The sequence below is a fragment of the Scatophagus argus genome, chromosome 7 (assembly GCF_020382885.2).
Source record: "Scatophagus argus isolate fScaArg1 chromosome 7, fScaArg1.pri, whole genome shotgun sequence".
NCBI classification, from domain to species: Eukaryota; Metazoa; Chordata; class Actinopteri; family Scatophagidae; genus Scatophagus; species Scatophagus argus.
Genome location: NC_058499.1, coordinates 23375087 through 23399167, shown reverse-complemented (window position 1 = coordinate 23399167; position 24081 = coordinate 23375087). Strand labels below are relative to the sequence as shown.

General features: G+C 40.3%; 1 protein-coding gene across 1 annotated transcript; it reads left to right on the top strand.

Moving 5' to 3' along the window:
- The first annotated feature begins 2617 nt into the window (after nucleotides 1–2617).
- Nucleotides 2618–23533, top strand: n4bp1 (nedd4 binding protein 1). The gene is made up of 12 exons (XM_046394074.1): nucleotides 2618–3167; nucleotides 5656–5883; nucleotides 6271–6444; nucleotides 10290–10789; nucleotides 11478–11835; nucleotides 13264–13599; nucleotides 14393–14628; nucleotides 18380–18510; nucleotides 19393–19489; nucleotides 19918–20025; nucleotides 20879–20980; nucleotides 21081–23533. Exons 1-12 carry the CDS (start codon nucleotides 2856–2858, stop codon nucleotides 21457–21459), a joined length of 2961 nt encoding a protein of 986 aa, XP_046250030.1. The 5' UTR covers nucleotides 2618–2855; the 3' UTR covers nucleotides 21460–23533.
- The last annotated feature ends 548 nt before the right edge of the window (nucleotides 23534–24081 follow it).

Genomic DNA, 24081 nt, shown 5'->3' with positions numbered 1-24081 from the left:
AGAGCCAGTGGCATTAGGCTCATATGTCAGTAAGAGAGGGTAGTTGTGTGCTTATGATGCCATGTGCTGATTTAACAACTCCCTGTCATGTCTTTTTGTCGGTCACAGTGCATCTACTAGACCACAACAAGATGTCATGAGAGAGGATACTTTCAACAGAACATCAGTAAAAGGGCAGCAGCTGCTGGGACAGGTTCATTCTCCTCAGTGACCTTGTCTGTCTTTGTGTGTCAGCCCTTAGATTGACTGGCGAACCAGTCCAGGGTGTCTCCCGCCTCTCGCCCGTAGTCAGCTGCGATAGGTTCCAGCCGTATAGAAAATGGATGGATGGATGGGTTATATTAATAAGTAGGAGGGTTTTGTCACTTACTGACCTTGTAGAAAGAATGCCAACTCGTGTCAGTTTTGAACGCTCTCAAGTACTGAGTGCAGGGTAACATACACCAAAAGAATAAGAGACTTTGGCAGAACAAAGTTCTCTCCATCAAGTGAACGCCTGTACATTCACTCTTGTTTTACCTTGCTTTCAATCACTCTCCCTCTTTGCCTTCTTTTCTTCCTCCAATGGAGTTTGTTTAATTTCTTTTGCAGGGAAGAGATTCCACAGATACTGTGGTTGTCCATTTTTACCTGGGGATAGCCACCAGAAAAACAAATCCTGTTCGAGATTTGGTTGTATAACGCCAGGTGCACTTCTTCTGTGCCATGAATCGAGTCTCCATTTTTCTACCTGGTAGTAGAATAAACAACATAGTGAAAACAATGTTTAAAGGAAATCAATATAAACATAGCGTCATTTTTTAAGATTAATTACATTTTGCAATCAATGTTTACTTCATAATGTTACTTTTTAGCAAAAGTTGTCTATTTCCACTTTAAATATTGATTTTAATATTGTTGTGATCAACTGAAGATTGGCTTTGAGATGAGTTAAGGTAATGTGTAGTGCAGTGTATTATACATCCAGTTTTGGTGGGTAGTTTCCATGAATGAGGGGAATTACTGCACAAAACATTTATACGCTGATTGCTTTACAACTCAAAGCTGTATTTACTTACTGCTATTATCATAAAATCCTACTGCAGTTCCATCATTCAGACTGTTTAATTTCAGCTTCACATTCCCTTCCTTTTTCAGCGAGCATTTTGTCCAAAAACAAGGTCCTTTGTCTGCATTCTTGTAAAAATGTTCTAGAAGAGAGAAAACATTTCCTGCATAACAGGATAAGGTTTATACAAAGAACTGTGTCCTTTGTTTTAGAATGAACTGCAAAATGCTAACATGACATCTTTAAATTAGCACAGAACAGATGACCATTTGTGGCAGCAGTACAATTCAAAAATAATTCTGTATAAAATACTGTCACTTGACTTCAGCTTGTGTTTGTATTTTGATCTCATATATTGGTTACTGCTTGCATGCTTTGCAAACTGTGAAGGAAAACAAGAAGCTACCCTCAAACACTATACAAATGTAGTGCATAATTTCATGCCAGTTTTTTGGGGGCAGTCTCTCAGTCTTGTTTTGTTCATTTTCCAAACAGTCATTAAACACATGGATGTTTACATCATCTCACTTTTATAAACACTCGCACGGGTGAGGAATCGCATCTATCAATATTTTTAACTGAAATATCATTACTAGTTCTACAAGTTGAAGTGAAACAAACACATGTAGACTTTAATGGATGCATTTTCAAATATGGCAATACACTATGCCTCAGGAGAAATACATAAATTTGACTTACAAAATACTGAAAATTTCACAGATACACATAGAGATACATATGTTTCAGGGGTAACAGTAGTAGAAGTGACCCTTCTAGTATACCAGTACAAATACTAGAAGGAGCTCTCCTACTAATACTAGGTTCTAGTATGTGTACTAGTTTAAGTGTTTTTGAAGCATTATTATTATTATGTTTGTATTGTAAGCGATTTGAAGCGTAAATACCCTGTTTTTGATTTTGCATGGGTCAAAAAAAAACCTGGACTGAATCTGTAGTCTTGATTGAACCTTGCATGTAGATTTGTTACCATAGGGCTACTTGTTGACACTATCCTTTCCAAAAAGACAGAAGTAATTCGACAGTTGAAAGTGACCTACATTGTTGCTTCACTTTTGTACGGCGGAAGTGCAAATTACATCAGTGATTCACACTGACAGACTCATTATTGACTCTGCACAGCTCTTCTGATGAAACTGAGTCTAATGAACATACCAATGCATATGTATCTATTGCACAACTCGTCCTCTTGTTGAAAAAAAAAAACAATTTAACACAACACAAAACAAAAGACAAACAAAAACATTTTTGATGACCGCCAGAGGGCAAAGCTGCTCATCTTTCACCTGTCATGTTTTTTGGATTGTTTGGCCTTTCAGGACCTGAGCAGCTGCATACTTTGTCTTACTGTTACACTTCTTCAACTAAGCCGGCCGCAACGGCTAATATTCAAAGACGCAGTCTGAACACGTATAGCAACATTAGCAGCCTCATCTTACAGCATCTTCATCTTCGGTTTGATATCGTAAGAGTTTAGGCCACTGTGTTTGTTTTTACCACAGCTTGACTAATGCGCATGTTATCTTGGACTCGCCGTGAGGAGTACATTTGACTGTCGTGTTTTGATGACGCCATCACTGGGACTTTCCGGATACGTCACTCGGGGCTTCCGAGTTACTAAGCTAGCTCTACCTCTGTGTTCATGTCGTTAGGCACTGTAAACGTCGCTTCATTTCTCTGGAGTACACAACAAAAGAGACCATGAAAACACCAATGGCTCCCCACAGCGCTAAAAGGTTTGAATATTGAGACGTCGTTGTCAGGACCGACGGCCAGACTGAGAAGCGGAATGTCAACAACGCGGCCCCTCCTCGGAATGAGACGAGTCACCGAGCTAACGTACCCGGAGCAACCGACAAGCAGGCTCCCTGCGTCAGCCGGAAGGCAGCAGCTAGAGACCCTCACTGTGGACGAGTTTACAGTGCTAGAGGATAAAGAAGAGGAGCTGAAATGTGCCAAGCCTCGAGTGGAGCAGGTTTTTAAAGTAACATTCACCATTATCGGTCTGTTGGACCACACGGGACAGTCGCACGGTAGCAAAACATCACGGCAGATATGGCTGCAGCTTAGAGGGAAGAGAGAAGACGTGTCAAAGGCAAAGGTGAGGTCTCATAATACTATTTCGCTTGCATTGTCTTTAGGTGAGCCTCCAGTTCGTTGTGGCACAGTTGTTTGTATGAAAATCCAAATAAGACCACGCGGCCAGTACCACTCACTGTGGCTGATGAGCAGGTGTATGTAGCAGTGTGCCGTGATTGTCACCACTCTCTGATGTTTCTTCACACCTCTCATAGCATATCTAACTTACACAGCCTCAGAACAGGAAGAGAAGATCGTATTGACGTTGAACTGGGTCCGAATTATTTTCTCTCGTATGTATTTTCCTTATCTCTACGGCTGCTGCACAAAGTGATGACTTTGTTCAAGTTGTTGTGGTTAAGAGATTTGGGCCTTAGGCCTGTAACAATAAAATTTATTTTTATTTTTTTTTTGGATGATATACTGTTTCTGTAATAATTGCAGTTAACCACATTGTCAGGTTAAGACCATTTTATGTCACTGATATACTGATAATATAATGGCATAATAATACTCAGACATTAAAATTGGAGTGTGAATAAACGTCAACATATAATATATAATGCATATATTATGCCTAAATTATCTTAAGGTAAAATTTATCTCCACATATCATTCTAAATGAAGCATTTTGGTGCTACAGAGTTGCACCATTTAACAAACTATACTCTCCAGACATTAGACATCTAAAACTGTGGGACAATATGGCAGCACTCCTAAGTAAACAATGTTCTGTGTGACTCAGTCATATTATGGTACACAAAAAAACGGCTATCAGATACCTATAAAGGTTATTCTCTGACACTAAACATGCAAAATAGTTCTCAAGATCTGTAAATTTTATTTATTCCTGTGTGATTTCCCATACAAGGGCATCTTTCACACTTCTGCATTTTACGTCATGAGTCTCTCTTTTATGTGAAGTTACTCCTCCTGTAACAAGCTGTTCCAAGCTCTGCCAGTCAACCAATAATGTGATGTGGAACTGGTAATTTCACTGTCAGCTCGGGCAGCTCACGATAAGAAGTTACAAAATTCATAAATGCCTTCCTTCTTGAGCATGCCAAGTTATATTAGTGCTTCCTCTAGTTTGGGAAATCACTGCCATTATTCCCATAAGAGCCTTTCATTTAATGTAGTTTCACAACATGCACATGATTTAATTTAGTCAGCTGTTTCTCACAGCAGCAGCATGTCTGCGTAAAGCTCTCTGGTTGACATACAGAAGGGGCCATGCAGTCAATCAGCAAGCAGCCAAGTGTTTCTTTCTTATTCTTGAACATGTCATTTTTACTTTGTAATGTATTTTGGCTTTGGTTAGCAAGAGAGGAAGAGTCAGTTACACTGAGTTATGCAAACAGATTTTAGGTGTCTTTATATTAAATGTAGCATCACTGAAACAAAGTATGTTGTTGGATTGGTTTCTGTATAGTCATTATACTTAAAGTTTAATAACCTGAATACTCAAAACTCCAAAATAAAGCTAAAATACAGGCAGTTTCCTCTTCATAATGATAATATATGATTCTGCTCACAATTTCATACTAGAACTGCTTTAATCTTTTAGGTTTGGTGTGGTGTGTTTTGTACTAGTATAGTAGCTTAACAGCTTGATTCCACTGGACTTGGCTATGTTGCATTCTTGCTGCGGTGAAGTTTTGTTCTGTCCTCCACACGGCCTTTTAGTCTTTCAGGAGTGTTTTTCCTGACTGGTTTTGTTGACTTGCTCAAATTTTGTTGAGCTGCTCATTTTGTCCCTTGATTTTTGTGCATGTAGAAGTATGGTTTTTGTCTGTTTTGATGTGAAGTCCGACCAAATTCTCTCTTTCTTTCCTTTGACTAACTAGGCACATATTTTGATGATCTGGTCCTACAAGATTGTGTAACTATTACTATTACATCACAAGGGCTATTACTACGAAAATTAGATTAAGGAAAATATCTTAAAAGTTTTGACTCCACTATAATACTTCAGCATTTTATCTTCTAGAGCCCAAATTAGTAGTACTTGTGTTATCTTAACCCATTTGGTTACTGCCTAGGGCCTACTGGAAATCCCAACTACATTTTATTGGTTGTTTGATTTCAAAGGCCACACCTAAATATTTATGATCTGGTTCTCTGAGTCTGAAAGTCTGACATCCTTTCCTTCTCTCCGACTGCGTCATTGTTGAGTCATTTTGCACTCACAGTTTTTTTACACATTCACGCTAAAGAAATGTGACACAGTATCTGTAAGGAACTTGCTGCACCCACCTGCAGCTGATTCATCCGAACATTTCCCATAGCCAAGAGATTCCCTGAATCAGTGACAAGTGTTTGGTTTCAGCACGTGTCAACTCTACTGCTCTACTTTGTGTGTGTGTGTGTTTGTGTATATGAGAAGGGTAGAGAGCCCTTCAACGTGTAAAAAAAAAAAAAATCTCATCATATACAGTATGATAATTAAAATTGTTATATGAATAAGGTTGTTGCTGCTTTTACAGTCTTTCCTTCTCATTGTCATGCAGGAATATGTTCGAGGGCTTTGCGACCCCGAACTACAGAAAGAAGAGCGCTACCCAGTGGACATGCATTGCATTTTTGCTGGTGCTCGGGGCCTCTTCCTGGACAGGCTCGTACGGGACACAAGTGCTGAAGTTCTGGTGCCTGAGCCAGGCCGCCTGCGGTTGTTGGGCCGGGCCGAACCCGTAGTGATGGCCCAGAGCAGAGTTCAACAGTTTGTTGCACTGTTCCAGGTACAGGGCCTAATAATATGTGTCAGTAGTTTAGTATATGGCTGGGCAGTATGGACAAAGTCAACTATAGCTATAGTTTTGACTAAATACCTTGATATCAATATTGCCACAATATTATAGGGATAACCACTTTAAAGCCTCTAAAACCAGGCGACAGCACTTATGCCATATCTCGATGTCACTATATCCAGCAGCTAAGATTACATGTAGTTTCACATCACAATATCAAGGTAATATTGACCTGATTTTCATTAATAGAGCAAATTATGAATAATTTAGTAGACAAGTCTATCAGCAGATTAAACAATACAGTAAAAAATCATTAGTTTCACCTTATTTTTGAAGAAAAGAAAAACACTAAAGGATGACGTGTCTTTTTGTATCCAGGAGAAGCGAAGTCTACCAAGTGACCGAGAGCCTGCAGTGAAACGAGCATTCAAGTCCTTTGTGGAGGAAAGGGATGATAAGTACACTATGGAGCTTCTTCTGCTGCCCAGTGCCCTGAAGGAAGAGTTACTGGGACTGGCTCATAGCCCCACTACCACAAACACATCCTCCCTGGTATGTGTATCTTTTTTTTAAATATGATTTATTACAGCAATTCATCTACTGGGTAGATGGGATTATAATTTCTGTATTGTATGATTTTTCAATTCCTGGGAGATTTTATATTTCCATAACTGAGGCGTTCTACTCCTATGTGGACCAATGCTGAACCATGTCAGTGATTAAACCTCCACGTTATATGTGTTCTGCTGCAGTCCAGCCAAAAATCATTTCCAGGATTTCTGGCTTGTAAGACTTAGAGTAGTCGTAATATTTGTCATGAATGGCCTGTGAAGCTAGATTGGATTTGATGATACTGAGCTTCAGGTGAATGTCGTTGCACCATGTGATGAAGCTGTTGATCAGTCATATTATGACCCTGGACAGACATGGATCTCAACTGCAAATTGCCTGGTGCATGGAGGCATGCAACCATGAGGTGGTAATTATACTTAATAATTGTGAATCCAATTTGTGGCCAGGGATGACCTTTTACAACTTTGTGCACTCGCTGTTATGAAGTGCCTTCAAGAGTCAAGAGTTGGAAATATTAAAAAAAATTGCACTGAAACAGCAACACAAAACGAATATCCATAGCAAAATATTTAACTAAACCACAGAGGTAGTCTGGGGGCCACCACCAGGTTTCTCTGCCTTTGTCGAGCCACATAACCAATCTATTCTTGCATTAATAATAATAATAAAAATAATAATACATTTTATTTATGGGCACCTTTCTCAACCCAGGTCACATACAGAGAAAAGCTACACAGTAAAATACCAAAACAAACACAATAAAATACAATAAAAGACATATAAACATGAACAGTAGTGGCAATATCAACAACCTGTGTACAGACATCCGTTCAGGCTCTCCCACTCATAGAGAGTAGGGAAGACTGCACACATGAGTTTTGACTTGGGATTTGAAGTGTGGGAGTGAGTTGATGTTATTTAGGTCAGGGGGAAGTGAATTCCATAGTTGGGGGGCAGAGCGGCTGAATGCTCTGCTCCCAATGGTAATGAGGCGAGCAGAGGAGGATCTGAGGGTGTAGGCAGGTAAGGTGACGTGGAGGAGGTTGGGCACGGTCATGAATGGCCTTGTACATGAGTAATAATATTTTGTAATGGATGCGATATGTGATTTGAAGCCAGTGGAGCTGCGGTAGGATAGGTGTGATGTGACAGTAGGATGGGGTTCTGGTGATGATATGCGCTGCTGAATTCTGTACAACTTGGAGTTTGTGGAGGATTTTCTGGGGGAGACCAAACAGAAGGGATTTGCAGTAGTAAAGCCTAGAAGTGACAAGACTGTGGAACAGTATGGCAGCGATGTATGGTGTGAGGGAAGGATGCCGACAGTCGGTATTGTGGAGATGGAAATAAACTGACCGGGTTATGCTGTTGATGTGGGATGTGAAGAAGAGCGTCTTGTCGGGGATGACACCCACTACTCACTACTCACTGCTGTCATCTCTGGAAAATAGTGTTCCTCTTTCAGATGATGATCAGTTCCAGTGGATTGAGTATAGTAAGAAAAAAGATTAAGTCTTTTAAAAACCCTGTAGACTTTTTCCAGAGGTTCACACTGATTTGACATTTGAGAACTTGATTTAGTTACTGGAATCTGTTAACCTTGACATCATGGATTTTGAAGATAACGCTGACATGATTTTAATAAAGTGCTCAAGCTCAAAGGATTGATGGCCTAACATTGCATGACTAACTGGGATGTCACTGCTTCATGGCCGTGGAAAGCACCAGTCGACTTGACTGACTGTTGTTGCAAGTATATGAGGAAAATCATCACGTACAACAGGGATCTACAGCAGATGTGGAAATGTCTACCAGACAGGCAGATTGCAGAACTGAACCCCACATTTCAGGAATATAAGCTTAGACAAGCAGCAGCATCAGTACCACCAGCACATCAATGTCAGATGCCAGATTCTCTGTTTTCACTGTGCAGTTATAATGCTAAATGAATTTGAGAAATGCCACCTGTTGCCCAGTTGCCCACAGGGTATTTTCCAGAGAATAAATTCACTCCTAAAAGTCATTGCCAAGCCTCTAGTGAGATCCAGCAGTATGGAAAGGCTGCCTTCTACAACAATCAAGATGGAATTTCTCTTTCTGGTCATGAATGACCAGCATTTGTCCAAAGAACTTGACTGTCACTGGAATGTGAGCTGGTATATTCACTGAGTTACGATGAAATTATCTCCATGTTCAACTCAACTGGAATTAGAACTTAGAGCTGGTATGAGAGCTAACCCAAATTGGACTTACTACTCCCCTACTCAGCCTAAATCTGGCTAATGTCTGATCGCTGGACAGTAAAATAGATGAAATAAGACTCAGGCTAACCCTGCGTTAGTTAATGTGCTATGGGTTTTTTTTTTGTTTAATTCTCCAGACTATTGTTTCTGTACTAGCACTTAAAAATGAGCTTAATAGCACATCTTGACCCTGGTAAAGAAAGCTCAAAAATGACTGTACTCCTTTAGGAAACCGTAAAAGGCTAAATCCCTGTGCCAAGTTCTTTTACAGGGGAGCAATAAAAAAAAAGCATCCTGAATAGAAACAGGTGTCTGCACGCATCCCATACAACACTAAAAAATAACATCCACAGCCTGTTCACCTGGCTGTCATCTGTCAAAAGATACAGAAGTATCTGCTGCCATACTATCAGACAAACAAGCTGTGATACTCCTGAAGTCCTCCTCTGCCCTTTACCTTGAAAGTCCTTTCATTTTTATTTAGTCATCCACTTATAAATTTTTTTATACAATTTTTGTTTTGTGAAGAGCACAAGTAGCAAGGGATTACAACTAGAATTTCATTATATATCTGTGTTGTAGAATGATGCATAAAAACAAACTTTGTGCCTTTTAAACTGTTTGATGGTGTGACTCAACTGTCAGTTTTTACTCTAATCGTGAGAGCTAATCACAATTCCGCCTGACAAGTGCATGTGAGAGTCAACTGTGTCAGGCCTGTGTTAATGATCTGTCAGTAATATTGAAGAAAAAAAGCCCAAAACAAAATACAAAAACAAATACTAAGCACGTTGTTATGCCTGTCAGTTCTTTTTACAGATCTGTGTAAATGCTTTCTGCCTACGCCACTGCCATCAAGGCCTGGTTGTCCTTGGCTGCAGGATACCTTTATATTAGTCACAACAAGTCAGGCTGTTATTGTTCATTGTCTAAAGAAAACTGTCATCTCCGAGAACTAAACATTTCTGAGACTAAAGGAAGCCTGAGACAAGCATTTTTGGCAGCTGACATCGTTCTGCCTCTGTTTCATTCTGATTTTAGGGTCAGTTAACATGTACATTACTGGGTGACCAAACATAAGACCAGAACATGAGACCATCCAAGGTTTTAGGAAACATTTGTGCCTGCACAGTGACACATTTTTCAGAGACAAATCAGGTCTGTCACAGTCTTAAGTTATCGGTGTGCAGTGTGTTGATTCTTTCTGCTCTGAAATTTTGGGATTTGAACTCGCATTTTGAAAGTTTCAACCCCTTCAATGTAAATTGTAAAGCTTGTGTGTGTTATTTTGCAAGTGTTCGTTTTCTGCATTTAGCAGCTGTTCCGATTCAGAGCAACTTGTGAAACGGTTGAAGAATCAGTCGAGTAATTTTGGCAGCTGTTCACTACGTAAAAGAGAAAATTTCATGCCTCTTCACTTGTGACAGAAACTCTGGTGTTTTTAAGGAGAACTGTGTAGTGCACGCAGGGAAGTACGATAGGAACCATGACGAAGTGTTTTTATTTGAGGGGGATTTTTACTGTACTTTCTTAATTGTGGTAATTAAGTTGACTGTCATGTGTTTAATCTCCCGATCTCAGATCAACCAAACTCCGCATCCCAGCGTAGCAGAGGTCGACCAGGACCGCTCACAGAGTAGCACCCCTGTTACTGAGCTTTCCAACCGCATCCTGGACACCAGCTTTGAGGAGAAAGGGACCGGAGCAGCATCTGTCATTGGAGGAGGAAAAGCAGGAGGAGGGATTGCCCTTGGTCCGGAGGCTGTTCTTCTCAACGGTACTCGGCCGTCACACAAGCGACGCTCGTCCGAGAGCGAGACTCGGGACACAAAGAGACAGTACTCTCTGGAGCGGAGGGACGAGTCGCCAGAGAGAGCGAGAGAGAGGGAGCGACAGAGGGACAGAGAAGGCCGAGGGGGCAGCAGCAGCTGTAGATCTAAAACCCCCTCTGCTTCGTCATCCTTCTCCTCTTCAGCAAAAGCGAACACAGTAGTTGGTCCAATCATGTTGGACTCCAGTGAAGATGATGGGGAGGCAGTCAGTCCAGAAACCAACCTCCGCTGCTTGGTCAATTTCTTCAGGTAAAGTTCATAAAAATTTGAATTGTTTTTTGCAAACATTACATTAGGGCTGCTAGGAATTACTTTGTGGCCGAATTATATAGTTGCTGATCAAGTAGAATACGGTGAGTTGAACTTTGTATTGCATTTATTTACATGTATTCATGGATTAGTTATACACAGTTTTAGTTAAATGAGGAACTTCCTGTGTGTCAAAGGACAGGTTCAAATTTTTCAAGTTAGTCTTCAAACAACGCTGATGTCTTCATATGTAGAAAGACTGGTTGCTGTAATTGTTCCTCCTGTTTGTATTGGCTGCGAAAACAGAGCTTCTTAGATGGAGGTCAAAATATACAGTCCTCATTCCTTTCAAAACTTACATTTTTTAAAATACTCAATTGATTTGATTATTTCAGGCTGCCTGAACCTCACCATGGCTTTAGCATTAAAGTGCAGTTATGCACAAAATACAGACTGTGGAACTGCCCCCCATCTCTTACACTAGAAATACATTGACAGCCAATCTGAGACCCTAACCCTAACCCAAGAGGAGCAATAACAGCCACCGCTAATTCTTTCAATGTACACAGCTGCATTTGAGCATTGTTTTTAGACAGCCTTGAAAAATTAAGAAACCGTCCTCTAACTCTGCAACATCTCTTTCACTTGCTTACTTCTGCCCTCTCTAACCTAAACTTAATTTCCTCAGAACCATGGGTTACCAGCAGGAAGTGGTGGAGCGCGTTGTTAAAGAGACGGGACAGACAGAGGATACCTTCCTTGTTCTGGAGAAAATTGTTGAGGAAACCAAGCGTTGTGAAGAGGGGTCAAAAGGAGGTGAAAAAGACAGACGATTGAACTCTGTGCGCTCCCCAGACACTCCCTCATCATCATCGTCGTCGTCCTCCTCCTCTACATCATCTCGACTCAGAGAGAAGGAGCTGAGCAGAGCTTTGGGGGACATGGGCAGGTCTAAAGAGAACATTAAGCCCAACCTGCATGGAGGCAGTAGTAACGGTCTGGGACACCGGAGGCAGTGCAGCGGCAGCGAGACCAGCACTCAGCAGGTACTTCCCTACTTTTTCTTCATTTCCTTTGTTAAAATACCCAGATTGAATGTAGCCCCATGAACCGTGAGATCACCAAATCTCCCTTTCTAAGCTCTTGGCTGTGTCAGAATGTGTGAGTTTGAAGATTTGAAACCACAGAGCAGTATAGTCTAGATGTACAGATGTGAGTTGACTCTTTGCATGATAAATTTCATATAATGTAAAATACTAAATGACGTACTTGACTACATTTTTCTTTCATTTCACCTGTTAAACTGTCTCTAGAATCTGTCTGTTTACATCCCTCATAATTTAACTTTCAGGACTCATGTTTTCTTCAAAGCCTCCTTCAACCCTGCACTCTGATCTCTTCACCTCCAGTCATTTCCAAGAAATTGTTTCATATTTCGTTACTCATCTCACTAGCTCTTCAATATTGTTTCTGTTATCACATCAAATACTGTCAGTTCATTTCATTACTCATTTTGGCTCTCCAGCTGCCCTCAAGGTTACCGGTAAATGATCTTGCTTGTGGTTTGACAATAAGGATCATTTTAATAAAATCATAATTCCAAGGAATTGCTTTCATACTGATTCAAAGATGTTTCCTAGTTGTTTTCAAAACTGTCTGACAGCTTGGATTGGTAAATTACTTTAGAAGCATTTTTCTGTTCTATTTGTAGAAAATCTCCATCAATAATCAACAAATCAAACGCTCTTACTATAAATAAATAAATAAATGAAGTGCTATTATCTGTGGCTATTACTGTAGACCTGTAGTAAGATGAAGTAAATGACTGGATGGCCTACCTGCCTGTCTGCTCATGTACCTGCCTACCTGTGAGAACTCTGTCTGTACCCTCATTGTCCATTTCCCAAGTCCTCCACAGTGCTGGGTGGATATATTACCAAAGCTATTAATGAGCAAGTTGCACAAGTAAAACAGAGAAAGTGCAGCCAACATTTCTCACTACTAAAATGCTAGTTTGACAGCTGTGAGTCCTAACAGTAGTACTCACAGCTAGTGAGTGGATTTCATGTGTAGAATTCACATTCATAAAGCAATTATAATGTGTCTGCTGTGCTCCAGCTGATTACGTTCTGTTAGGGCTTTTCTTGATATGCTGTAAGCTATAAAGAACAGCTCTTAAAGTATAACTATCAAGAAGAACTATCAGGTTAAGTTAAATAGCATCAAAATACTATAAGTTTCTGTATGAGTATTATGATAATATGGATGAGTATGGGCAAAATAAAAAGCCCTTAACCAAAATTAGTGATTAGATTAGATGCATGGACGGAAATCAAAGATGTCATCAAAACAGTGAGGTGCGGGGAGGGGTACAGAATGCTAAACCATGGGCACAATCTGTACTGCACTGTAGAATTGTACTACATACTGTTTTTCTCTCAAACTAACAAAAATCATATCAAATCTCATTTCAGGCCATCACTATCAAGAGGAGCTCTAGTGCTCAAGGAGGAGCGGGGAACTACGAGGTTATTACCATCGATGACAACGATGATGTCATCCCTACAAATACCAAAACATCAGATAGTAGAATGTCCCGGATGATGACAGTGGCACACCTGGACACCCAGTCAGGATCCAGAACAGACTACTTGGCACGGGGAGGGGGTTCCGCCTCTCAGAGGGACTACCTGTCAAGGGGTGGGACTCAGACTCTGGGAGGATTAGTGAAAGTTGAGAGTGTGACGGCATTACGTAGCACGCCTCAGTGGCTGACTGCCACCACCACCTCCTTAGCTTCAACCCCCAGTGTAGGTATTGCCTTGAAGTCCCCATCTACTCATATGTTTTTCATTTTGCTACTTCATTTGCATGTTTGGACTCATGAGTGAAGTAGGAGATATCTTGTATCACTCAGATAAACCTGTTATGGCGATACATGCTTGTTTATATGTAGTATATATATGCAAATATATATACTACATATATATATATGCAAATATTAAGCATTTTTAAAATGTTCCACATTTTAAAAATTGAAATGCATAAAACAACAAATCGGCATTTTTACATGTCTTAAATATGTCTGGAGGGAATCTATAGTAGCCATATTGCTGAAATATGTTAGTTGACAAAGCAGTGGTCATAAAATTACTATAACAGTTAGACAGCTTTAGCTTATATTGCTAATGATGAATCATATGTGGTTGTGGACGTGATGTGGAAAATGAATGTGATGAGTAATGAAACATAGTGAGACAATGTTTATATTTAAGAGCAGAGCTAGTAGGCAACACAAAAATGTCGGCGGAATGACAGTATAAATCAACTGATTTGATCTGTTTTTTCATTTGAGCTAAGAGCACTGTTTCTGTGGGCAGAGAGGACTGTTTTCAGTTTGTTTGACGAAGAACAACTTTGATACTTAAACTATACACAGATGTTGAATCCAAAAAATCCATTTGTACAGCTGTCTGTATTTTATGGGCTGCTGTTTTTTGTTGTGGCCTTGATTCATGTCATGAATCACCTCCTCATATTTCTGTTACTTCACATTATTCATTTATTTATTTATTAATTTTTCATTTATTTTGTCCTTCTTAGTCGGCTCAGCCCATCACCCGGCCCTCCGCCTCTCCCTATCAGACCATAGGCCACATGGGGTTTCATGGGATCGGAGCAAGGACTCCTCCTGCAAATGACCCCCCGCCGCCCCCGGTGACTGGTTTGGCTCGTTTCCATCAGTCACTGAGGACTCCCTACACCCTGAAGCTGCCAAATGAGCCAGGACGTCAGGAGCTCAGACACATCATCATAGATGGCAGCAATGTGGCTATGGCGTGAGTCTGCACCCCACACACACACAAAAACTTGAAGAAATGTGTTTAATTCTGTGATGAGGTTGCACACAAATGAGAAACCTTCCTATGGCAGCCTAAAAATCAGAAACGCCTTTGCTGTGCACTGACTCTGTTATGGAGTTTCAAAAAAAAAAACCTCCTTTAGATGTCAAATTCAGATTATGGAACAAGGAACCAATCAAATGTGCAAATTATGTCTCTATGGTTTGAGACACTCAGCACCTCAGAGAGAGCAAACTGGAGTTTGATCTGTCAAAAGAAAAAATCTCCCTTATCAGTCTGACAGCATTGTGGGTTTCAGTCAGGGGATTTTTAGTTTATTTTTGCATGTCCGCAGCGCACATTAGTTCAGCTCAGAGGATGCTGTGGTACATTTCACAATTTCTTCCACTGAAGTGACAATTATTTTTTGTAAAACGGAAACAAAAATGCAGAAAATTAATAATTTTACCTTTTGTGCATATTTAAACTTCATTACTACATCAAATCGGTAGGAAAGTGGTTTAAAACTGGGCCGTCTCTTAACATGTTTGTAAAACAGGATCAGAAACAGATGGAACATGGGCGGAAGTTTTGCACTGACGGCATACAAGACAGGTGTAGACTGGGGTTTGCCTGCACTTGTTAACAAGACTCTAACCATTACCAGTGGCCTGGACGTGACTGCGGTGATATATATTATATATAAATATGTAAATATATATGAATCACCTATCAGTTCCTCTAAGTCTTATAAAGACAAAATACCAGTTAAAAGGCAATAAAAACAAAATCACAGCACGTATATTACATCTTCTGACTCAGATGCAGCATTTTTAACCGGTTTGATTATAAAAAGAGTTGTAGCTCCTGTTATGACAGTTTTAATTCCACACCTGTAGTACATGTACCACATTTTTCCTTTTAAACATGAAACCATCACCCTTCCCATCAATATCGTCATTGTCAGCACTTAAGGTCACACACACATTCTCAGTCACATTCTCAAACTAAACAAACCATCTGTTACAGTGCGTAGGTTGAAGCTACAGCCCCTTGTGTAGGCGCACCAAAACTTGTCCCACGCATTCACGTAATGTTGTTACTCATCACTTTTGTGCGTGCGAGTGTGCCCAGCAGAGTTTCATACCAGCTGTAACAGTATGATATTAATGAGTGGGAGTCTAATACAGGAGTGTTTTTAAGAACAAAGGCCTTTCTAGTAAAACTCTACTGCTGGTGTAATTTCATCACACCAGCACGGATGGACTGCAGCCCCCCCCCCCCCCCCAAACACTCTCTGCAGATGGATCATAACAGTTTTCATCTAGGATGACCTTGTCTTAACAACTCACTTTGGTAACCACTTCCTTTCACGTTCTGTGTCACTCCCACTCTCCTCCTGTTTTCCCCTTTGTCCTCAACCCCTCCCTCCTTCCTTCCCCCCTCCTTACCAGAAGTGCGCCTAAACAGAAAAGCATGGGTCATCACTGATTTGAGATCTGTCATACAGGATGGAAAGATTTTTTTTCATTTTTATTGTTTTTTTTATTGCACAATGTGAAACCAAATGTGAAACCGTGGTACTCACCTTTTCTACTCAGTAAGAATGAGGACAAGACTACAGATTATTGTAAACATTTTTGTAGGTCTGTTTGTTTATTTAATTTTATTGAAAACACATGGCAACTTATTATAATAAGCTGATGTGGCTCAGGAGGTAGAGCTGTCCTTCACAAATCAGAAGGTTGATGGTTCAGTGGCAAGATATTGATGGATAGATATTGACCGCCTTTGCCATTACTGCAGGCATGTGTGCGTGTGAATGGGTGAATGAGGCATGTGTTGTAAAGCATTTCAAGTAGACCGCTTGCCACGTGTTTGCCCTCGTCAGGTTATGTCCAAGTTGATTTTACTGGTTGCTTAATCTCTTCCTGCGAGGCAGTGACCACAAGCTGAAAATGAGCTCATTCAGCAGTCTGTGTGCATGAGTTTGTCTGTGATTGTCATGCCATATCTCCAAACACATGTTGTGTAATTCAGTTACATATACTGCGAAAATGCTGGGACAGTGGGTCCAGTTAGTCTGAGCAACATCAACCTACATAATTGGCTTTTCCTATTGTTTCCAGGAAGAAACATTTAGTCATTGTTCATCAACATGGAAGACCAACTCATAACTCATATTTAGGCCAGTACGGTTTCTGGATTGTTTTTCTGTATCATTCACCTTCAGCCTGCGTTAACAACTAAGCAGACATAACTGTAGGTTATTACAGAACTATTGGGACTTTGGCTAGACCCATGCACCTTTGATGGAGATACAATAAATATTCTGTTCCATGCTACTGTTTGTGAAAAGCAGCCTCACAGACTTTTTATTCTCAACTTTGCTACAGATCATGTGAGATTGCTGATTGAGATAAGTGATCCAGTGCACCAAGGCGTTACCAGTAGAGACATAACTTTCATAAGTTTAACAATTTAACCATTTAGAGTAGTTTTATTTTTGTGACAGCATCAGTTAGCACAGTACACTTCCAGCTCTTGTCTGATATTTTTCTTTTTATGCCTGCTTACCTAGACGTATTAAGTTGGCAATTCAATCTAGAGTTGTTTTCCATTGCAGTGGAAATACAGTTCTAAGTGCTGGGATAGTCATGTTTTTCTGCCCCAAATGGATACATAAGCCTTGCCTATGTGCTGCAACGGTCATTTCAGAATTTAACCATGAAATCAGACATTCCCCCTGAAAACCGTTGTGTTCACAAACAGATTGCCACAACCTAAAAAAAAGGGTGAGTGTTTGTTCTTGTTGACAGCTGCTTTATTTATTCTGAGGTGATGATCAATGGAAGCATTGGTTTTGAGGCATAGAATTTCCTTTAACGCATGCACCTGAGGCCATCAAATAAAGTAACAGTGGACTGATAAAAACATTAGAAAATAAATTTCCGAGAATGTCACTTGGTGTGTTTGATCTGTGGCTAGCAGCAGCAGCAGCCAGCTTCCTGCTTGGTGAGGCTGGCTGCTCTCTGGGAGTTTCTCACCTCTTTTGTGTTTGTTGTTCTGTGGTTTCATGTCAGCCACCCATTTGTTGTTTCGCAGCTGTCTGACGTGTGTGTAAGGACCATGCACGTCACCACCAACAATTTTAGTCAGCTGTTGATTTGACCTGGTGTTTGTGTGTTGCTAAAGGCTGTGCTGTTTGTGGCTGTTGTCGGTGTTGGAGGCTGCACAGAGAGTTTAGGATGTGCCTTCAGGCCATGAGTGGTGTTAAAAGTTACTATTGTTTCTTATTTTCCCTTGTTGATATACATACTTCATTTGTCATTATGTACTTGTTCTTTCACCACAACATTTTTAATAATGGGATGTTAAATCATCGTGTATCTCTTCTGTATTTTTAAATAATAAAGTCACACCCAATATGCAAACATTTTAGCTGGTGGATTTCTTGAGCTACCAGTCAACTTGGCTGGTGATACAGTAATAGAAAAGGGCTGATCCAGCTTTTTCTTTCCCAGTACCACTTCTGACACCTCAACTCTCAAGTATCTGCCAGTACACGTACCAGTACAATACCAGTGTTCTCTTTTACACAAATTTAAAATCTGCGCACTTCACTGCGTCAAATTCACTGGAGCCGTTTCTGTGTAAAGGAATATAAGGATCGCTGTGTCGCTACATTCTGAGTTTCTGTACCTGTCTCCTGACTGTGTCCCTCTTGTTTTCTTTCCCTTCTCTCCAGTCACGGCCTTCATCGGTTCTTCTCCTGCCGAGGAATAGCACTGGCCGTGGAGACGTTTTGGAGACGGGGCCACAGGGAGATCACAGTATTTGTCCCTCAGTGGCGTCAGAAGAGAGACCGACTCACAACAGGTACACGTGCAGGTGTATAGCAGGCAGATGTGTTTCATTGTTTTGGCTCTTCAGTGGAGCACATTGGATGTCTAATGAAATTGGCACTAGCAGGCTTACGTGCTGACTTTCAGCTCATGCCATGTTTCATTTCAGATGTTTAGGTACAAAGCGTTGACATATACAAAGATGGACGACATGTCTCCACTTCCCCCTGCTCTCTGAAAACGAAGGCAAAATATAATAATAAATACGAGTGCTGCCATCTTGCACTGGTGACATCATTTGGAGCCAGAGTCGCTGCAGTAGTGATCGGACTGTGCAGCCACAGTATTTACAACCGTTTGACCCGCCATTTAGAGCAGCAAATGACTAATTAAAACCGGACTTATCAGAAGTGAACACTTGTGCAAACAGCCGTGTGATAAAAAGTACCTGTGATGGCAGAACCTGCCTTTGGGAAAAATTTATTTGATGTGTACTTTGAGTTTTTATTTCGGCCCATGTGCCGCTGCTAACATGTAGGGGGAGGGGTTTAGAACCTGTACTGGAGTCAGCTACCAGGGGGCGATCAAGATGTTTTGGCTTCACCTTTGGGGAGCGGTCAAGTGGTCCATCTTTATGTACAGTCAGTGCTACAGAGCCAAAACCATCCTAATAAATCCTTGTTTATATGTCACCACATGTTACTGTATCCTTTTCAAAGTGGAACTCTTCTCTATCATTTGACATGTTTTTGTTTCAGGACTGTTGACAATAAAACCTAGAAAAATGTAAAGTTTTGAACCAACTCTTCAACAAATCTGTATGCTTATATATCGAAAGAATTTGTGTGCGTGGTTTCTTTTGTTTTTCCATTTATTTTCACGTAATATAAATCTAAGTGTCTGTATTTTGCCACAGAGCAACATTTTCTAAACCAGCTAGAAGACCTGAGGCTGCTCTCCTTCACTCCATCCAGAGAGGTCTGTGGCCAGAGGATATGCTCACATGACGACAGGTACACACACACACACACTATCTCAAACTGAAGATGTAAGCAGACTGTTTGGTGCAGTTGTACAGCAATGGGGGAAACAACATGCTTCCTGAGCACCAGAGACTAAATAACTTGTTTATTTCTGGGCATTTTGGTCCATTAAGGGATGAAAATATTTAGGCCATGTTGTTATTTTGTTCACTTTTTAAAGCCAGATCTCTCAGCAGCTTTAACAGTCATAGCAGATCTGTTTTGCTCCAGTGACCGGGCTTGGGATGAGCTTCGGACTTTTGAACTCAGGGAAAATCCTGAGTGTCTAATCCACACAAACAAACATACACACACAAACAAACACACACACACACACTCACACTCACTCACTCTCTCTCTCTCTCTCTCTCTCTCTCTCTCTCTCTCTCTCTCTCTCTCTCTCTCCCTCCCTCTGTCAGGTTCCTGCTCCATTTAGCAGAAAAAACAGATGGCATCATTGTAACTAATGACAACCTGAGGGACTTTGTGGACGCCTCGGACACCTGGCGCAAGATCATTCAAGAAAGGTGATTGTGTGCTGTGTATACACAATTCAGTTGTACAATTACATGTCTGTTACCCAGTGTGATACTGGAAAGTCCAGAGAGGCAGACAGCAAGCAGGATGACGCACTTTAAGGATGGAGTTTTTATTTACTGACGATTTATTTACATGTAACAACAGTCTTGTAGTATTTAAAAAAATTATAACAAACAGAATCTAAAGAGCAAAACATTCATGAAGAATTAGAAGCATTGTTTCACCTGTAATGTGATACAACTAATGCAAATGACAATATGATCGACATTTTTATTTGATCTCTTTGTTTTCCCTTGGTTCTCTTCACTTATAAATATTGTGATAAATTCCTTTGCTTGAGAATAACATCTTTGTCTTCAATAATAACGATAAAAGTTTGTATTGTTGTCTTAGTTACAAACTAAGACAGTATTAATACAGAGAGTTAAGGTAGACTTTGTGTCACAACCTTAAGCCCTGTTTATGGTTCAGGTCATGTACAGCTCCTAGCATGTTAAATCAAACTGTTACTTTTGTGTATTATGTTACTGTATGTTAGGTTTATGCGTGCTGTTCTAAAAGGTAAAATTAAGGTAAGTGTGAAATAGTTTGAATTGTGTGGTGCAATATACAGCCTACCTGTAAGCACTGTCTGACAAGACAAAGAAGCACTATACACAGTACTGTTAATGTCCTTGGAAATGGTGACTTTTAATCAATGCTGTTATGTGAGGATTTCACAAATTTGTGAAGATACTAGTAAATTAATTTGTTACAAAGGCTTTAAGACTGTGCACTTACTCTCCCAAGACAAAATTAAAGAGACTGAAATAGTGATATTTATTTCCTTTTCATTGACAGATTGCTTCAGTTTACTTTTGTGGAGGACCACTTCATGATCCCTGATGACCCTCTGGGGAGAGACGGGCCTCACCTTGATGCGTTCCTGTGTAAAGACAACAAGTAATAAATGTAGAATGGTTTTTGGAGCTTGTATTGCAGAAAATGTTGTCTCATGCCCCTGCTCTAAATCACATTCTTTAACTTTCTCTCTCCTGCTCAGGAGGGCTTCAGTCACCCCTCCCCCTCTAAGACCCCCAGACTTCCGGCAATCCTCCCAGCAGCAGCAGCAACCGGTTTACGTCCAGGCCCTCCACTCCACTCCTCAGACCCCGACCTCCACGCCCTGGGCCCCTCCCACCCTGATGCCCCACAACACTGCACACTGGCCCCACTCTGGTCCTCCTGAATGGCACCCACCCCGTCGTTCCCCGTCCCCCTCGCCCTCGCCTCCTCCCCAGCGGTCACCAGGAGAGACATCAGAGCTGAAACGAAAGCTGTACGACATCTTCCCTGACCAGAAGCAACGCATCGACCGCATCCTCAACGACAACCCGTACATGAGAGACCTGAACGCCCTGTCTGGACTGCTGCTGGGATAATTAACTGGCACAGCAATGAGAATCAGCAGACACACACAGTACATGCACACACACACACACGCGCGCAAGAATATATTCATCAGCATAAAAATAATTTATTTCATTATCTTCCACCATGGAGGACATGGAAAGTTAGTGTTAAATATTATTTTTACAAGACTGATTATCCAACAGGCTGCTATTGGCAAAAAGTATTTTTAATAATATGTTTCTGTTTCCATCCTCTTTTGCTCTCAAAAGAAAAAACGCTGGTGTCAGCAGAAGCAAAGTGTTAACAAATTGCCGTATTCCTCAAAATCTGTGATTGTTCAGATGGTAAGAAGTCAGTGCAGATCTTTGACAAACATTCAAAGGTTCCTTAAATGTGGGACCAGCGCTGGGAGAAAACATTTTGGACCAAGAATAGTGAACTGGTTCCAGCCCAGCACATCGTGGGGCTCTCCTCTAGTAGCTTTGTTTAGCATCACACTCAAACACCTCTTTGAGCATACAAGCCTTCCACACAGGTTTTGTTTGCTTTTGACAAGATACATTAGCTGTACACTTGTGTACTGGAACCGATAGATTTTTTTATTTCCTCTTGTGTGGGTGTGTGTCGAGGTGGGGGGGTGGTCTTCTGGCTTAAACATCTATCTGTTTAATTGGAATCATGATCCAGATCTAAATTGGGATCATTTTTCTGCATTTGCACTATTAAACAAAAGAATTTAAAGATTTAGCGTTTTATTAATCACAATACATCACACAAGGAAGAACCACATGAGGTAAAGTACTTCATCCAATTAGCACAGCCACTAGTTGCCTACATCACTCTACTGGAATGAGCTTTAGGATCCTAAAATAACTATTACTGACTGAAATCCCAAAAAGCCAAGTTTAGATAGAAGAAACAACTTAAATTTCAGTTTTGCAGGTAAACACCTCAAAGAAGCTTTGGGGTGTGTAAGAACAATACTATGAGGATGTATAAATGGGCTGTCAATCACTTTTCTCATGATGTATACTATATACAGCAGTCAGTAGTTCCACGACAAGTGCCATTGCCAATGTCTATTCCTTCAAAGTGTTACCAGATGTTAAATGAATCCAGATGATGCTTTTGTACAAATTCTTCTGAGAAATCTAAAACAATAACAACCATTTTTAAAGGGTTTTTTCAAAGGACCATTGATTGTTCATATTGAATAATTCATTACTTTAGAATATCTATATATAAGGAAATTCTCATGACTTGGAATATGATTCCCCCCCCCCCCCCCCCCCACACACACACACACACACACACACACACTCGTGACACATATTCTTTTGTAGCTCTGTGTTGCTTGCTTGCTGATCTATGAGAAGCTGTGGATGAGGTCAGGTGCCGAAGGTCAATCTGCTGCTCTGAGAGTCTGGGGCAAGAAATTGAATTTTGGCTGAATCTGTTCCCAGCTGTTCCAGTTAGATACACTGTGAACCATTGCTTTCAGGAGGATGCAGTCACTACTTGTACATGAGCATTTTGTACTGTCGTGAGATGTCTGCCTCGGCCTTTAGGCAATACTTTTATCAGTCCATCTGACTTTCTATAGAAACACTACAAGAGCTTAGATTTATCCTTTCTTGAGTTAAATGGCCCACTTATGTTTTAAGCACCACGTTTGCTCAACAAACATGCTAAGTTCCATTTGTAATTAATGTTTATATATTTAATGCACTGAAGGTAAATAATGGTGTAGTGAGTAAAACAAGGTTTCTTTGGTTTTCTTACCCTCTACACCTAGAGAATTGGGGCCGCAGCCTGCATATTTGATGTGCATCTGAGTTTTGTAATATACAGACACTTTCTTTCCTTGTAATAAAAGAATATCTGCACAAAAACTTTACAAGGTGTCAAAAAAATAAGTTTTGTTCATATTTGCTCTGTTGTTGTAAGGATTACTGAAGGATTTTTTTCTCTTGCGTTGTATTATAATTCTTTTGTGTATATTGATTTCTGTTATGTATATACAAGCATTTTGGCTACGGTGCACATATGGTTTTATGTATGTGGAAAAATTAAATAAATGCGGCAGTCCCCATAAAACTTTTTCACATGGCTGTACAGTGCTTTCTGTTTATTCACCTCCTGCTTCATACATATATATATATATATATGGGTCTATATAGCTATGACTAATGTTCATTTTTATTAATCATTTAGTTCTTAAAATGGTAAAAGATTAATGACGCATTTACTAGCATAAATGTCAAAGAAAAGCAGCAAATCCTTACATTTAAGCTGAAACCAAATGTTTGACATTTTGCTAGAAAAATGACTAATTTCTAATATTGTATCTTCATTTAATTTTCCAAAGGCAATGTTAGTGTGATATACAAAGGTTTAGCATTCCCCATGTAAAAGAAAAGTTGGACCTTTGGGAAGTTATTCCAAAACCTTTAGTTTTGGTTTACATGAATATGTTTCCAGTTAAAGTTAAATCAGATTTTACTATTACTTTCTGTTAGTGTTCAAAACTCAAAGAAATCCCAGAGAATGGATATCTGGAGACTGAATCCTCTGTTAACATCATAAAACATTAGTCATTGTGATGTTTGTTTCTGGCTGTTGTTTCTGGGTTTATGGCAAATTATCCTGAC